The sequence below is a fragment of the Pseudorca crassidens genome, chromosome 15 (genome assembly GCF_039906515.1).
Source record: "Pseudorca crassidens isolate mPseCra1 chromosome 15, mPseCra1.hap1, whole genome shotgun sequence".
Taxonomy (NCBI): Eukaryota; Metazoa; Chordata; class Mammalia; order Artiodactyla; family Delphinidae; genus Pseudorca; species Pseudorca crassidens.
In genome coordinates this window covers 40,371,108-40,389,444 of record NC_090310.1, presented here as the reverse complement: position 1 = coordinate 40,389,444, position 18,337 = coordinate 40,371,108, and the positions used below count along the sequence as shown (strand labels likewise).

At 44.1% G+C, this 18,337-nt stretch overlaps 1 protein-coding gene across 14 annotated transcripts in view; it reads left to right on the top strand.

The window, feature by feature from the left end:
• The first annotated feature begins 48 nt into the window (after positions 1-48).
• The window catches only part of DZANK1 (double zinc ribbon and ankyrin repeat domains 1), a 74,643-nt gene continuing 56,354 nt past the window's right edge, over positions 49-18,337 (top strand). For 7 of the 14 annotated variants that reach the window (XR_010935091.1, XM_067707343.1, XM_067707345.1 and 4 more), the window contains exons 1-6: positions 188-510; positions 2,361-2,538; positions 5,786-5,939; positions 12,576-12,690; positions 14,091-14,187; positions 15,177-15,295. Coding sequence is in view for 13 of the 14 variants with exons in the window: in XM_067707343.1 (XP_067563444.1) it covers positions 2,430-2,538; positions 5,786-5,939; positions 12,576-12,690; positions 14,091-14,187; positions 15,177-15,295 (594 nt within the window). In the remaining variant the exon portion in view is untranslated. The other 7 variants (XM_067707341.1, XM_067707339.1, XM_067707340.1 and 4 more) reach the window with 7 other exon arrangements.

Here is an 18,337-nt window from a genome sequence, read left to right as displayed (position 1 = left end):
GCCGCGCCTGCGCCGCTACAAATTCTTATTCTGGTTTTTCCAGAATGTCAGTGCCTGTCGGACGAACGAGCCTGGTTCCCCTATTCTGAGTTGGGACGCCACCTTGTAGCACTTTCCAACCTCTGTGAGGGCAAGTTCTCGGTCGCCTACGGTGAAGCCTGACGAAAGGAGCTCGAGTCGGGTACCAGTCTCCGGGCCAAGCGCAGGGGCGGGGCTAGTTGCTAGGAAGCCGGGTTCCTGCCAATCACCTGCCCGACTCTCAGGTGGCGGGGCGCGGCTCGCAGCGTCTTTGGTAACCCGGACCGCTGTGAAGGAGAGGACGAAGGGCAGTGAGCGGTGGGCTGCCTGCGTGGGGGGCTGCGGAGGTACTCCGGGGTTCCCAATCGGGTCCCGGTGGCCGGAGGAGAAGGAGGAGGACGGCAGCCCTCACTCCTGCTGAGAGGTAGCGGACGTCCTTGGGTGCACCTGAAGGACGGGGACAAGGACCAGGCGCGGTTCCGGATGCGGGCGGTGAGGGAGCAGTCTGGATGGAGGGGTTGCGGGGTAGGGGATGCTGTTGACGCCACACTGACATTTGGGCCTAACGGATCGGTCTACTGATTGATCTTCTTCGCTCGGGGCCCACTGGCCTACCCACTGGCAGCCTTCCAAGGGCAGCTCCTAGTCGCCGCATGAATTATTCCCTCCCCAAATGTTTTTATTTTGAACTAGTTTTTAACTGTTTTTATTTTAACTGTCTCTCACTTAAATGAAAGTGTGAGGACGGGCAAGCTCCAGAGTCCATCCCTTCTGTAGGGGCCGTTGCTCCACTATCTATATCTGTATCTGCAATTTAAATTCTTAGCCTCCGACCTGGAACTGTCCAACCAGGCATTAAGTTCACTGCTTAAGTTTAGTTATCCCACCTTTGGGTTATATTCTGTGACAAACCTCAAACCACAGAGATGTTCAGGGCAACATTATTTATTTTAAATTTTTTTTTTTTTTTTGGTCGTGCCTCAGACTTGTGGGATCTTAGTTCCCCGACTGGGGAGGGAACCTGGGCCCCCTGCAGTGAAAGCGTGGAGTCCTAACCACTAGACCGCCAGGGAATTCCCAGGGCAACGTTATTTAGAATAGCAAAACCCAAAACTAAAAAGAAACTAGTAAATGCCTAAGTGTCCAATCACAAATTGATAAATAAGATTCTATAAGTACTTGGAAAATTGTAAATAATAGTGGAGGGTGCAAGAAGTACACTATAAAATTCGAGTTTTAATATAGATTTTAATTGAGTAAAACCTATGCATCCATTATCATTGAAATTTGAACAGACCATCGGAGATGTAAATGGTTGCTGTATTAAGGTGTGGGGTTTTTTTTTCCCCTGAATCCTTTATGTATTAATAATTATGAGCCCCCCCCCAAGAAAAAGATCCCTAAGGCCTCCATACTTGTACTTAATTATTTATAAATACAGTAGATGGAGTGGGAGACTTTTGTGTTTTTTTGCTCACTGTTTATATCCATGCTAGCTTTCTTCCGGCTGAGGCGTGATCCTCTGCCATCCTTCTAAAGTTTCTTTTGCAGCTTTCACGTGCAAGAACCAATTGGTGACAACTGCAGGGCTTTGAACCTGGAGCTCTCCCAAAGGAGTTGGCTCTAAATTAACATTTCATGCTACATACAGAGTTACTTCTGTTCCTCTTGTGTGCTGACTTGCCTGAAACCGAGAGAGGTGGCAGAAAAATGTGGTAACGATCCAGGGGTTGCTCAGGTCAGGTCATCAGTGATGGTCTCTGCTCTGATGAGTTCACTTAATTTGTCCATTTAAAAGAATTTTGTGCCCCCATCCCATACATTCATGCTTTTTCTCCCAAAGTGAGGTAAATATTTAGATAATCAAAACCCCACACCAGATCTCAACAGCAAGAATACAGCTGAAACAATAATTATTTCAATTAAAAATGATATTTGTGGGCTTCCCTGGTGGCGCAGTGGTTGAGAGTCTGCCTGCCGATGCAGGGAACACGGGTTCATGCCCCGGTCCGGGAAGATCCCACATGCCGCGGAGTGGCTGGGCCCATGAGCCATGGCCGCTGAGCCTGTGCATCCGGAGCCTGTGCTCCACCACGGGAGAAGCCACAACAGTGAGAGGCCCGCATACCGCCAAAAAAAAAAAAAAAAAAAAAGATATTTGTATTAACACAACATTGTAAATCAACTATACTTCAATTTAAAAAAGACAAAAAAAAAAAAAACCCAAAGAACTGAGATGAGTCTCCCAAAAAATAAAAATGATATTTGTAGATAATGGATTAACAGTATTCTCTTTAGTTTTTACTGGTCTCACTGTATTTGAACGAGGTGCTTCTCTTCAGTGTTTGTGTTCAAATATAGGTGCCCATTGGAATTTATTTCATCCACTGTTTTTAATGTAAGGAGGGGAAATGACGGCTGGTTCAGTGTGTGTCCCTCAAATCATTCCCCTGCGGGTGCCTCAGCCCGGAAAAGCCAACCATGAAATTGATAACAATACGCTTTTGGAAATGAAATCAGGTAAGAATCAAATATACTTGAAATCATTTAAAATAACACTGCCATATTCTTTATATTCATCTGGTTGTTGATTTATCTCTTTACATGTTTTCTATAATCAGGATCTTGGGAAGTTTGTAAAACTTGCAAAATTTGAAACAATGGTAGTTTATAGAGTGGTATTTATATAGATTAAAACTCTTGCCAACCTTCCATTTGTGTGGTAATAGTTGTAGCAATGCCTTGACTCACCTTAGCCAAGGGAGGATTTCCTGATGCTTCCCCAGACTTTCCCAGGATTCTCATTATTTTTCTGGGATTTCAGTTTGACCTGCTAACACAGGCTTCCCAGTCAGACAGGTTGGAGAGTGAATCCTGGCTTTGAGAACTTCTAGTGACCTTCAGTACATTGTTGTGCCTTTATAAGTCTCAGCTTCCTCACTGTAAGAGAGTGATAGTATTATCTACTGTTTACAGCCATTGTGAGGTTTAATGAATCGATATGTGATGTGAGGGACACAGGGTCTGTCACATGGTAATGCCAAAAGAAATCTTAGCTATTTCTGCAGAAATAAAGCAGTGAATGCATTTCCTGTTAATGCCAGGAATACACACACACACACACACATACACATATACATATATAATTAACATAAGGAGAAGGAAAAGTTTTATAGATAGAACATATGAACAAATACTTGTTTAAAACAGACTCTGACTTGCAGCCACATGGATGGACCTAGAGATTATCATATTACATGAAGTAAGTCAGACAGAGAAAGACAAATATCCTATGATATCACTTACATGTGGAATCTAAAAAAAGTGATACAGATGAACTTATTTACAAAACAGAAATAGACACACAGACATAGAAAACAAACTTATGGTTACCAAAGGGGATAGCAGGAGCGGGGGAGATAAATTAGGAGTTTGGGATTAACATATACATACTACTATATATAAAATACATAAACAAGAAGGAACTTCTGTATAGCACAGGGAACTATACTCAATATCTTGTAATAGTCTATAATGGAAATGAATCTGAAAAAGAAACAAACAGTATACATATGTATAACTGAATCACTTTGCTGTATATGTGAAACTAATACAACATCGTAAATAAATTATACTTCGATTTAAAAAAACAGACTCTGAGACTCCAGTTATGTATTTTAATAACTAATGTGCATACAACTATTTATCTGTATCGATGGTGTGACACCTGGGCTTCCTAGACTAAGAGTTCCAACTAAGAATATATTACGTTATACTGTATCTCCCTTTATCTTAAAAGCCAATATTATTTTCAAAAATTCTCAAACCAAAATACAAGTCTTAGTATATGTGCCCATATCCCTCAGGAGAAGTTGGGTGATTATTGACAAATGATGACAGGATATCCAAATTCTCTAATATTGAAAATGTCTAATAAATAAAAGATTCTACAATTCAATGACAAAAATAATAATAACCCAATAGTAAAATGGACAAAGGATGTGAAAGAACACTTTATAGGAAAGGAAATACAAATATCTTTTAAACATATGAGAATATGCTTCTACTCACCCCTTCACCAGCTTGCTGAGCAGACCTTTTCCCCTGCTTTTTTTTACTCCCTTGCATTTAATCACCACTTAACAGATTATATGTAATTTTTTGTTTGTTTACTGCTTGTGTGTTTTTCCCAAAACGGAAGCTCTATGACAGCGGGGACTTTGGTCGTTGGTGTATCCCCAGTGTCTGGAACAGTGTCTGGCATGTAATAGGTACTTGGTAAATATTTGTTGAATGAATGAGTGAATCTTACTCAAAATGTAAGAAATGTGAGTTAAAACTATGAGATACTTTTTTTTAACCTAGGAAAATATAAAAGAAATATTGGCAAAAATAAAAGAAAAAATGGTCACACACAATATGGCTGAGATTGTGGGTAAACACGCACTTCCGTGCCTTGCTGATAGCAATGTGAATTGTTTCACTGTCTGTGGAGGGAAGTTTGGCACCGTTAACCAAAATTACAAGTGCCCGTAGCTTTTGACTCAACAGTACGAGTTCTACACATTTTACAGATGTACTTATAAAAAGAACTCTTTATAGGGTTATTCATTACAATGCTTGTAATAGCAAAAGAAAAAGAAAAAGAAAGAAAGAAAAGGAAAGAAGACAGTTTAGATGTTCATCTGTAGGGATTGGCTGTTTGCCAGTGATTCATCCATAGAAAGAATACAGTACAGCCGTAATGAAGAATGGGGATGCTTTTAGGTACCAATATAGGGCAATATCCAAGACAGATTGTTAAATGAAAAGAGAAATGTGTAGAACAGGGTATGATAAGCCACCATTTGTATATAAGGAGAGGGGGGAGCGCTTCCCTGGTGGCGCAGTGGTTGAGAGTCCGCCTGCCGATGCAGGGGACGCGGGTTCGTGCCCCGGTCCGGGAGGATCCCACATGCCGCGGAGCGGCTGGGCCCGTGAGCCATGGCCGCTGGGCCTGCGCGTCCGGAGCCTGTGCTCCACGGCAGGAGAGGCCACAGCAGTGAGAGGCCCGCGTACAGCAAAAAAAAAAAAAAAAGGGAGGGGGGAAAACTATGTACATATATGCTTGTATGGATGTAAACTATTTTTGGAAGGATAGCTGATATTATTGGTTGCCTTTGGGCAACTTATGTCAGGGGTGGGAGGGAGAGTTTTCATTGTATATCCTTTTCTGACCTTTTGAATCTTGGATCATATGTATTTTTTACCTTTACAAATGTTCTAAGAAATGTAGGAATCATTTACCTAGTCCAAATAAAATATAACAAAAGCATTTCTTAAGCAATGCTCCAAGAATGAAAAATTAGCTTCTGCTTTCTAAGTAGGCATTGCAGTTTTAAAATTCACCCCTGCTTGATTTGTATCATTGCTCTATTGGGGAGGCAAAATACCATAGTGGTTCAAGAGCATGGCCTATGGATCCAACCTCCCATAAGTCAAACCACAACTCTGCTGTTATTTAACAAGTTTCTTAACGTCTCTGGGACTCAGTTTCCTCATCTGTAATGTGGGTATAAAATAGGACCTATCATAAGGTTGTACTGATAAAATTAGCTAATTCATGTAAAGCACAGTGCGTGGCACAAAGAACTCAATTATTGTTAGTTATTGTTATTCATTTCTACAGTACATTAAAAAAAACTCATTAAATAACTGACCCATAGGTGTTATTCAGGGACTTGCTACTTTAATGTTAATTCCAGATATCCTCTTTTGGGTTTTTCAGACACCCCAGATGTCAACATATATTATACCCTGGATGGCAGCAAACCTGAATTCCTAAAGAAAATTGGTTATGGTGAAAACACTACGTTGAAGTATATGAAGCCTATTACTCTGCCTGATGGAAAAATACAAGTTAAAGCTATCGCAGTGTCTAAGTAAGTTAAGAGCATAATGATTAAGATAATTTGTATTTATTATGTTTTAATTTTATTAATTTCAATGAGAATCAGTTCTGGATTAGAAGTACACTAAAGAAAAAGTTATCTTAATTTCAGCACATATCTGTAACTTTTTTGTTTTGTTTGTCCTCTGTTGAGTTATACTGTAAAGTACACAAATCGTAAGGGTACAGCTCAGTGAAGGCTATGTATATTAATACTGTTTTTAGTTTGAAATCCACATTGGGATTTTGGGAAGGAAGAGCCTTTTCAGGGTTTGGGACCTCCAAAGAGATTCGCCTGGCTCTGAGGAGAATTCTGTTTTTAGTGAATGGTTCTTTTATTTCCCAGGACGTGCCTATGACCACTGTGGTTCTCTCTCTGATTTTGTATTCACTTTATTGGCCTTCAAAGCTACTGTCATTTCAGTTTGTTAAACATTAGCTACTTCACTCTTTTCTTTGTCCTTTCTTTCCTAGTCAATGATTTTTTTTTTCATTTTCAAATATAGAAACACCACTTAATTTGGTAAACTTCACTGTGGGTTGTAGAGAAGAAAACCCTCAAATGCTTTGCAGATTTGTGTGTCTGTGATAGAAGAATTATTTTGTGCAGCAAGACAGGTTTGGCCACATTTTTGGAAGACTTTTAAGCCCCAAACCAATACCTGGCTGGCCCAGTTAATTTAAACGAGACTACAGGCTCCCCCTGCTGGCTGAACTACTGCGTGGCTTTTTGACAAGAGCTACAAGTTCTACACCAAAGATGATTGCTTAGGCATTAAAAAAATTTTTTTTAATAATAAAATAAAAATAAAACCAAACAAAACAACCTCCTTACACATTATTATTCTTTACTAAAGATTGGAATCTGTGTCTTTTCCCACTTGCCAAACCATTTCTATTGAAACAAATCATCTCAATTGTTAAAAATGAATAAGCTAATTACTCTGGTGCCCAATGCTGCAAAGCAGCCCCTTTTTTTTTTTTTTGTGGTACGCGGGCCTCTCACTGTTGTGGCCTCACCCATTGCGGAGCACAGGCTCCGGACGCGCAGGCTCAGTGGCCATGGCTCATGGGCCCAGCTGCTCCACGGCATGTGGGATCTTCCGGGACCGGGGCACGAACACGTGTCCCCGCATCGGCAGGCAGACTCTCAACCACTGCGCCACCTGGGAAGCCCCAAGGCAGGCCCCTTTATAAGCTGCAGGTGGTCATAAAGTGAAGTAGTAGTTAATGACTATGTAGTTCAAAGGAGTTAATAAAGCTTCCAAAAGAGTCTGAAAAATAAGGGCATTGTTAATGCCTCTCACCATCTTGCTCTGTGCCCACTAAGTGTCTGCTCTGAAAAATTGTTAGTATTTCAGATGCGCTCAGCTTAGGGAAAGTATCTATGCAAAACATTTTTGAGTTTTCAAGGCAGAAAATTAGTGCTTCTATCCATTTGCGATAAAATAGTTCTTGAAAGGAAATGAATAAGAGCTTTGCCATACATGTGCTTTCATGTCCCCATATGTATGTCTATGACTTTCACATCAGAGAATGGTCTGGTAAGGAACACAGGTGGGCAGGAGGGGCCAGGGACTCGGGAACATCTCAGCAAAGGGAGAGGGTTTCAGGTTTGATGGTCTGTGTGTTGATGGTCTAATCCAGGGTCTGCAAACTTTCTGACATCTGCCTTGATTCTTTAAAATCCTCCTTTGTGGTCAAGAGCTTCCTGTCTCTGATATCATCATTTTGTAGTGTTCTGGCAATGAACTTGCATGGTTCTCCTTTTTCTGTCAATGACCTTATATGGTGGCCAAGAAAAATCAAGCCTGGCTGAGGTAAAAGCTGCTTCAACTGAAGGTAGGTAACCGGGGGAGTCAGAGTCCCCTGAGAACAACCATTTTTCTTCAGCAGAACCAAGAGGGACTTCCTCGTTTGGCAGCAATGATTAATAAAGTAAAGGTATCCGCAGGTTACCAGGGCATCCCACAGGCATCCATCTACCGCCCCTGGACCTAAAACCTTGCGTTTGCGTGGATGACAGATCCAGCTGCCATCTCCAGAGGCAGCGACAAAGGCAAGAAGACGCTGCTCGGAGTGTGGGAAAGAGGATGGAGTTTGTTGACCTGCAGATCTGGATTTTAATCCCAGTTCTATTGCCTCCTCTTCGTGTGACCTTGGCTTAAGTTATGTGGCCTTTGGCATCTCAGTTTCTTCCTTTGTCACATGAGGTTAACAGGACGCCCTTGGAAGCCACTGTGAAGGGCAGAGGTGATACACTTGGGATCAGGCAGGTGGCAGCTGTAGTGACTGTCTTTCAAATTCTTAACGAAGGGCTAACAGATTGCTGTCATGTGACCCACCTCAAAAGTCAGCCTCCTATTTGAAAAGTTCATGCCTGGGTGAATAAGCGGTTTCCATTCAACCCCTTCATGTTCCTAAACCAGAGGTTCCCAGTTGGGCATAATTTTGCTCCAAGGGGTCATTTAGCAACGTGGGGAAACATTTTGGTCGTCACGCTGGAAACGGGAGTGTGTTAGTGGCATCTGGTGGGTGGAGGCCAAAGATGCCGCTGAGCATTTTACAGTGCACAGGACAGCCCCACAGCAGCGATTACCCAGCCCCAAATATCAATAATTTCCAATAGGTTGAGAAAACCTGGCCTGGACAAGTTGCAGAATTCTTCCAGATCCAGTTTTTTTCACTCCCTTGCAATCATTCAAGTAATTATGGTGCTTTATGGAGAGGATAATAATCTTTACAGGGATAGAGCTATGAGTACTTTTTTTTTTACCTTATATTGGTTTTTCTAAAGATACATATTTATGGCATCTGATTCCAATCCTAGCAAAAATGTATGTGTGTTCAAATGAGATTTGGGCTCTGAGTAGAATTCCTAGCTCCAATCCCAAACCTAAGCCTTTTTTGGATTACCATCAGAAAATCCTTCCACCTAGCAGGCAGTCTGAGCTGGTTTCTGGGTGACAAGGTCTATGGGTAGGAGCCCTGGCTGGGTCCCCAAGGAAAGGGCTAGCTAGGGTGGGGAGACAACCTAGACCTTAAAAGGGGTAGAGCAAGTGAGTGGGAACCAGGCTTCTGCTCAGAGTAATGGGGCTGGTATGTGCACATTCAGGAAGCCTGGGCATTCGCCAGGATTTGAATGGTCCCTGGATGGAAATGTTTGTGAGGTCTAGGAAGTGTGTAACTAGGAGGACAGCTGTATCTCAGATGACAGACCGTGGGCCAAAGATGAGCATTCAGATGAGATGGATGTTGAGGTGAATGAGTTAAGCAGGCATTTCATCTAAAAGACTGTCTCTATCTGCATCCACATATCCGCATCTGTAAATTTCGTTTTGTTATTAAATACAAAACAAAACATGCTTCCCCAAAGTTTAGCCACCCATAAGTCACTCCAACCAGTGAACATGCAAGTACCCACTGATCATGTTATTTCTTAAATATTGTCACTCACTGATAGGTAGTGGCCATTTAGATCAATTGTGTATTTCTGAGAATTTTTTTCTCCTTCTAAAAATGTGGCTTACAACCTCTGCATTGCTTAGGGTTAAACATTTCTCAACTATTTTGGAACTGATGTATATTCATTTCTGAATGTTTACTTAAAGAATTTAAAGCATTTTGGGACACATATTTACTTGAAGCTTCAAGAATTTTAAGAAATATAAAAAACTGACATGTAAGAAATCTGAGAAATTGCAAAAGAAATGTTAATGAAATAGATAAAATAAATCAAAGGCCAATATGAAAATCAATGAGCAAAGCAGACAAAGAAACACCAAAGAGAGAAGACAGCTGGCGATGTAAACAGTATTAAGTTCCTGGGCCAATCAAACAGAACCACCTGTGTTCCAGCTGTGAGCTTTCAGTGCAAATTAGTGGGAGAGAGAGTTAAACATATCAAACAAATACACCAGAGTGTGGTCACCATGATGCGGCAGGGGCTGCTGGTTCTTCCCAATGTCTGTGTTTCTCTTCTTCAAGAATCATAGAGCCCATGATTTTTAGCCAGACATGTGTTTCCTAGAAGAAAGATATTTCCCAGTCCTCCTTGAAGCTAGCTGGAGCCATGTCACCAGGTGTGGCCAGTGGATGCATGTGGACGTGATATGGCAACTTCTGGATTGTACCCTAAAGGAAGAGGTGGGCTGTGGTTCCTGCTGGCTGGAATGTGGCTGTGGTGGGCAGCCACGTTGGGTCAGAGGACACATGCAATGTCCTAGATGTGGTGGAGCAACACGGTGGAAACTTGACCCCAGACCCTGACACCGTGGCTCCTCTGCACAGCTCTGGGTGGATTACAGCCCGTTGCTGCCCTCTTGTTTAAGCCACTGTTGTTTCAGTTCTGTGTTACAACAGCCAAGCCTGCATCCTAATACACTAGGGACACATCTCAAGCAAATACCTACAGAGAACATATTCAAGAGTACAGGTGATCAAAAAAGGCCGACGATATCAAGTGTTGGTGAGTGTGTGGAGAAACCGGAACTCTCAGATGATGCCGGTGGGAATGTAAGATGGAACAACCAAAAAGTTAAACCCACTGACCATATGACCCAGCAATTCTGCTCCTGCGTATCTATCCACACATGTGGCTAGACCGGGCCTTGTTCTTATTATGATTGCAAGAGGCCCTTAGCAATAATCATCAGGAAGATTTGAAAGAGATGAGGTTTATTACTTACAAGTCCTGGAAATTATGTGGCACACAGCGAGGTCACAGGTAGAGAGAGAGAGAGAGACAGAGGGAGAGACAGGGATGGTGGGAGGGAGTGAGGAAGGGAGAAATCACAGGCCAGAGGTTCTGCTTTTATTGGGGTTGAGGGAGGGGGCTAGGGTTCCACGGGCTCACTCTTTATTGGTGAATTTTTAACGTAAGAGTGAGAATTTAAAGCAGGAAGAGAAAAAACAAGCAACCCAATTGGTCAGTCATTGAAACCAACCAAGATCTCTAAGATAAAGGAGCCTCCGTGGGGGGAGGTGGCCTGGATCTTTATCTAGTCCTGTGGTCGGCAGCGTGTCTACTCAAGATCGCCGCCTTTGAAGTGGATGCCTCAGCAAGCGAAGCTTAAGTCAGGCACTTGTTTGTTACAAACAAGAGAAAATCCAACCTCCAGGGCTTATACTACAAAGACTTATATGTGAGTGCTCATAGCAGCATTATTTATAACAATCCAAACGTTGGAAAAAATCCAAATGACCGTCCACTTGGCAATGGAAAAACAAACTATAGTACATCCATAAAATGGAATACTACTCAAGAATAAAGATGAATAACTATTGATACATGCAACGACATGGGTGAACCTCAAAAAAAAAAAAAAAGGATGAATGAAAGCAGCCAGATATGTAAGACTATATTTGTATGATGACATTTATTTTGAATTTCTAGAAAAGGCAAAACTATGGAGACGGGAAGCAGATCAGTGGTTGCCTGGAGTAGGAGGTGGAAGCAAGGAAGGACGACAAACAGGCTCAAGGGACTCTTTCAGTGATGGAGAGTTCTAAAACTGGACTGCGGTGGGGGTTGCACGATTGTGTAAATTTAGGAAATATCATCAAATTATATACTTAGAACAGGTGAATTTTATGTGATGTACATTATACCTCAATAAAACTGTTTTAAAAACCAAAAAGTATAGATGAGCTTCTGGTTCTGAGTTGAAATCACAGCCAGAGTTCCGTTCTGGGCCCTCTGCATTGCTTTCTCAGTGGACTCCTGCTGCGTCCGAGAGGAGCAAGATTCATTGTGAAATATTATGAATAAATTGAGAACTTGCTGGTATTTGAGGAATAACAGTTAAAATCTCCCAGGGCAGCATATATAGTGCTACCCACAACTGGGGTACGGAAAATCCCCATGACTCATATGGAATGAATGATACATAGGTAACCCCATTCTTTGTTTTAGAATAGGTTGAGACTTAACGTATGACATCTTTATGGTGAGTGCGATAGATGGTCCCCCAGACTGGCCCCCCATGAACCACGCCTCCCAGGGCAGCCCCTCCGCTTGGACCTGGGCTGGCCATGTGACTTACTTTTGACCAAGGTAACGTACCAGACATGACGCTAAGGCCAGACCACAAGAAGTGTTGCAGTGTCTGCTCTGGTCTCTCGGAACATAAATGCTGGGGGAAGCCAGCCACCGTGTAGGGAGTCTGACCTCCCTGACACTTCCGTACTGTGAGGAAGCCAAGTTCACCACTTGCAGAGGGAGATGGACAGAGAGGGAAGGAGAGAGCTGAATGGCCAGCCCAGGCCAGACTTGGAACACGAGGGGAGAGATCATTTTGGACCTCCGGCTGAGTCGGTCTTTGAATCGACTCTGGCTGACACGTGACTGTAGCCACACTAGAGATGGCAACCGGGAGATGGCAAACCCACAGCTTTGTGTTTTAAGACATTATGTTTTGGGGCGGTTTGTTACATAGCAAGAGATAACCCGAATAAGAATAAGGTAGGGAAAGATTATAGAAGCTGTATTTTGGTTTCTCCAAATTTAAAATACAGTAAGTTTAGTCTCTAGACTAAGGGGCTTTATAGAGTCATCTTAATTGCTAGGCACCTTGTCTTTGAATCTTTGTGTAACACGCAGACCTTTTCTGTTCCGAATAATGTTCAGAGACTGCAGACAGAGTGCCATGGTAACAAAGGTGTTTCAGGTGGACTATGTACTGCCAGATACAGTCCCTTCAGAAGACGATGTGGAAAATGTTCTCAGAGACCCTCCAGAGCAGGTACGTAATGACGCTCTAAGGCATCCGGATCCTCACCGCATCCTCAGCTCCCATTCTCAGTGGTCGCATCTTCCCCTTCCTTTACCACCACAGTCATTCTGCCCATTTTCAGGTCCTTATAGTTGGGGTCAGTATCAACCATTGCAAAGTATCTTTGCTGATTTCCCACCCTTTGGCCAGTCCCTCCTCCACCCTGCCCACTGGAGACTCCTAGCAGGCATCCTTGTCTCCTGTGTCCTTACCTGTCGAAGGAAGCAGGACCCTTTAGCCTGGCATCCTAAGAAGCAGTTTCTGTCCTCAGTCATTCTTTGCCTTGTGACTCCCCTGTCCATATTCCAGCCAAACTAAACTGGGCGTCGGTGCTCCGTCTCTGCTCCCCTAGCACCAGCTCTTCTCCTTTTATAAAATGCTTTGATGCTGTGAACACTTTGCTCCCTGTCTGTCTCCCCCATGCACTGTAGGCTCCCAGGTGTCAGAGAGCATGTCTGCCATACTCAGCATCTTGCACGGGGGCAGGTAGGAGAGGGCAGAGGGTGTATATTTGTTGACTAGATGCATCAGACTAGTAGAAACCCTCAGTGGGCATGGCCTTCAATTATGTTGAAACCTTCATTGCCAAATAGCTGCAAAGCCTCATCCTTTGGAGAATGAACTAGACCTGTCTTGAAAGGATGTTTGGGTTCTGGGCATCAGTGAGACAGATACCAGGGTCAGAGGATGCGCCAGCCCACGGCAAGGCAACCAACCAAAAAGTCTCAGTCATGGAGGTCTCGCTGGGGGTGACGGGAAGCTTTTTGGGAGTCCCTTCAGTCTAATGATTGACCAGAGGCCAGAGAGGAGGCTGTGGGAGCAGAGCAGTGGATACAGGTGTCATGTGGGGCCCCTGTGTGGTCAGGGGTCTACACTGGGCAGGGGCTGAACCCATGTGTAGCAGCAGGTGCTCAGGCTTCAACCAAGCACGAGGGACTGAGCCCAAGGAGAAGGAAGTCCAGAGAGAAGCGTGTTTATGTTTCAGGGCCGTGTGTGGGCAGGTAGTGGACAGAAGTACTGTGTTAGCCTGACCCCAACCTGTCTTTGCCCCCTGGGTCTGGTGGTCCCTCTGTTACTACTCTGACTCCCATGATGGTGACATCCTGCCTGTATATGCTGCCACCTGCTTCCGGTCTTGGCCACTCAAACTGGTGGGGCTTCCCAAGCAGACAAGCTGCCCACCAAGCAGCCCAGGTTCAAAGCTGTGTGTTTCCAGGGAAAGGTGAGACAGAGGTCACTTTGTGAAAACGACTGTAAGCCCTTTCCAGTGAGAAGTGCAGGCTGTGTCACTGTCTCTACCATGGAACTTTTAATTTTCATATCTAAATGGGCAGAATCAAGGGATTGATGTGCAATCTCTTCCCTCCTAGGAACTGAAAAATGGATTGGTTGAATCAAAAGGGAGGAAGAAATATAAGAATGTTGAAAATAAACTGGGTTGGAATGTTAACCTTGGAAAGTTTCCAGGTATGACGTGACAGGACGAAGATAAGCTTTAATATTCTAAACCACCAAACAGGTTCAGTGCTTGTGTTCTTGTCTGCAGAAGGGTTGGATAAGAAACACTGGAACAATAAAGTAAGCTGTAATTTGACTTTTCATGCTGTCCTAGCCAACAGCTTAAGACCATGAGGGATAGTGCAGCTGTCCAGCAGAGTCAGATTTATCGATTCATTGCAACGTGGGAGACCACACACCAGAGGAACCATGGGATCTCATCAACCAAAGCACAGATAACAGTTATAGGGGGAAGGGTGGAGTTAGGATGAAATTTAAATGAAAGAAGAGTTTTGATAGGCTCAAGCGAAGCAGGGCTCGGTGTGAAATGGTCCCGAGGTATACCTCATGAGGTATGAGGTATGGACCCGGGAAGGGGACCGGGGTTCTGTTACCTTGGAACCAACAAAGATAAATGTGGAATGTGTTCAGAAACCTTTCTCTGAAGCTCTGCACCAGGGTGGAAATTGAAGCTGCCTCTCTATGTCAAAGTGACTTGGGTTCTCCAGGCAAGAGTTGGATGTTTCATTCTTACTGATAAGATTTCAAATAGCAAAATTTCTGATAATCTGATTTTAGGGAACAAGGTTTCTTGGCAAGTAAGAAACAGTAGTCGCTCAAAGTGGGGGCTGTTACGACATGTTACAGCTGCAGTGTGTCCTTGGGACACGTGATGTTTCCTGCTAACCTTGCAACTGGATTTATCCATTTTCCCGGCCTGGTGTGGAATGTTGCGGAATGTCGCAGGGCAGGTTTTAGTTTTCTCAGTCTGGGCTAATTCTTTTCTTTATTGCTATTAATTTAACTGAGTGGGAGCTTCTTTGTATAATTCTACTTTAGAGAAAAAATGTGACAACAGTGGTCCCTTATTAAAAGGTTCCTAACTATGAAGACACAGTTGCATGAATGCATATATAATTATAGATATTCACAGAATGATGTTTTTGATATAATCGTAGACGTGGGTGAAAGAACTGACCCTAAAACTTTGAAAGATCTTCGGTTCTCAGAAAGCCCACGGGAAACCCCAGCTTTCCGTGAAGAATCAGGCTCTCGACCAGCCACCCAGCAGCCCCAGGTAACTTCTAAAGACAATCTTTAGGGTACTAAATGCCTACTGTGGTTTTTTTGTTTTTTTTTTTAATGAATGAATTAGTTTATTTTTGGCTGCGTTGGGTCTTTGTTGCTGCGCGCGGGCTTTCTCTAGTTGTGGCGAGCAGGGGCTACTCTTCATTGAGGTGCCTGGTTTTCTCATTGCAGTGGCTTCTCTTGTTGCAGAGCACAGGCTCAGTAGTTGTGGTGCATGGGCTTAGTTGCTCCACGGCATGTGGGCTCTTCCCGGACCAGGGCTCGAACCCATGTCCCCTGCATTGGCAGGCGGGTTCTTAACCACTGCGCCACCAGGGAAGCCCCCCCTACTGTGTTTTTAATGCTTCCCATGAAATACTTTAAGGAAGTATCCCTGCCTTGTCACCACATGCCAGGCACTGTTCCAAAGCTGGGAATACCTGGTTGAACAAGAAAGGCCCCTGTACTCATGGAGCTCACATTTTATCGGGGGTGGGGGCAGGCAGATAATAAACATGTGAATAATCGCACAAAAAATTAAGAATAGTGATGTGTCATGAAAAAGATAGAGCTGGATAATGGGATGGAGCAGTGGTTCTCCAAGTGTGGTCCCCAGACTGATACCGTCAGCATCATGTGGGAGCTCATCAGAAATGCAGACCCCTCAGGCCCCACCCCAGACCTACGGAGTCAGGGCCTCTGGGGGTGGGCCTCATCATCTGTTTTAATTGGCCCTTCTTCTGAGATACACTCAAATTTGAGAACCCCTGGGACAGAGAGTGCACATGGAGGAAGAACAGTGTTCTAATTCAAGGGGATAAGAGAGGCCCCCCCCCCCGGAAAGGTGACATTTTAATGGAATCTTCAAGATGAACAGAAGCCAGCCCTGCAAAGGTCTTGGCAGAGTAACGTCAAGTTCATTAAAGTGAGGGATCACAGGGAGGCGGTGAGGATGGAGCGTGGGGAGCGGGGTGGGAGGTGGGGTGCGGGGGGCCAGCAGGGCTGCAGCTCAGAACACTGTGCTGCTCCCACGTGGCTGCCCCTCAGAGTCGCCTGAGGTCCTTCAAACCACAGCCTCAGAAATTCTGCCTTCGTTGGTCTGGTGTCAGGTTTGGGCATGGTTTTATCTTTTTAAAATTCACCCATAAGTGATTCTAATTGGCAGGCTTGGGTGGGAATCCCAGATACTAGGATGAGTCCCATTGTGAGAAGTTCGGATTTTCTTCTGATTGTAAAGGGAATCCATTTGGAGGGTAAGGCACAATCTCATTGACATTTACAAGTTTTCTCTAGGGCCACGGTGTGGAGAGTAGGCTGTACAGGCATGAGAGGAATATCGCTTATGAGGCTTTTTGCTCCACGTGAGAGGTGATGGCAGCTTGTGCCCAGGTTGTGGAAGTGCTGAGACAGGAGGCGGTGTTCTGAAGGTCGGGCTGGAGGGTTTGGCTGCGGGATCAGGCAGATGGGATCAGGGAAAGGGAGGAGCCAAGGATGGCTCTCAGGGTTCTGGCCTGAGCGTCTGCAGATGATGGTACCATTAGCATCTGGAGATGATGGTACCATTTGTTGGGATGAGGAAGACCAGGGAGGAGCAGGTGCTTGGGACGCATCAGACATCCAAGTGGAGGTGTTAAGTAGACTGTTGGATATGCAGGTTCAAACTCAGGGGAAGGGTCAGGACTGGAGATATATATTTAGAAATGTTCAATATCTATTGTAGACGGTATTTAAAGCTTGGGGCTAAGTGAGATCACCTGCCAGGGTGCACAGAAAGTGAAGAGAAGATGGCACAGACAAAATTCTTGACTTAGAGGTTGAACAGAGGAGGAAGAGCCTAAGAAGTAAGAAGAAAGTAAAAAAAAAAAAAAAAATGTGGTGCCGTAGAAGCCAAGAAAAGAAAGGGTTTCAAGGAGAAGGCAGTGGCCATCTATGCGAATGTGACTGCGCATTCGAATTGGGCAAAGATGGGGACTTGCGCTTTGGATCTGACAAGATAGACGTGGTTTACAACCTCAGTAAAAGCCACGTTAATACGTTCTTACTGTGTGACTCAAGAAAGATGCCCTTATACTAGTTGTCTTCTACAACTACTATAGCACTTTGATTTTTCAGTGTTTATAAGATTCCATTTAGACTTTTGGCATCTGAGGGCACCCCAGGACACTTTGCTCTCTTCCTCCAATTCTGAGCGCCAGGTAGAGCCTTCCTGGAGTCACATTTTCTATCCAACCACAACCGCTTCTTGTGTGCCCATGATTCAAGGCTGCTCACATTAATCATCAAGTATAAGGGAGGTCAGAAGCATGAGTCCCAAACCTGGCTGCCCATCACAGCCACCTGGGGGGAATTTTAAGTATGTATACAGATTGCCAGCTCCCTGCTCTTGCAGTGCTCCTAGGTAGTCTAAGTCCATAAGCCTGAGACGGAGGCTGTGGATGACTGATGGTCAACCCAATCTGAGAACCACCAGCCTGGAAGACCAATTATCCTGATCCCGAGGTCCACCTCCTTCCTTCCTTTCCAGTCTCCAGTGCTGCGGTGTAACTCAGCCTGACCTCCTGGGTTCTTTCATCTGCCCACCCACTGTATTTTCTGGAGGACTCCAAAGCCCAGGCCAGAGGACTACAGACTTAGTAAGGCCTGCCTGTAAACCCCACTAAACAAAAGGATAGCCATGCCTGCAATAGAAGATTGCCCTTCCCAGTCTTCTGGAAAGAATGCTGACCTGGTTTCCAAATGGACTACTGAGCAGACACGACTCCTACGAGCAGTGCTTGCCACTGTACCCAAAGAAGAATACCGCTTTTGAGATGAAACAACATCATGCTGAAGAATGAATGGTATATGACAAAACATATTCATAACTATTTTCAGAAAAACAGTCTATGTGTCCATAATTATCTGTAATGTGTCTAGAAAGAATTACTTCCTTTGTGCATGAGTATTTGGATTTCCTTGCCCACCTACTAATTTAAGAGTTGTTTCCAAGGAAAAGATAGAATAAAGATCCCAAGATTCAGATTTCCCAAAAAATAGGAACATGGGGACACAT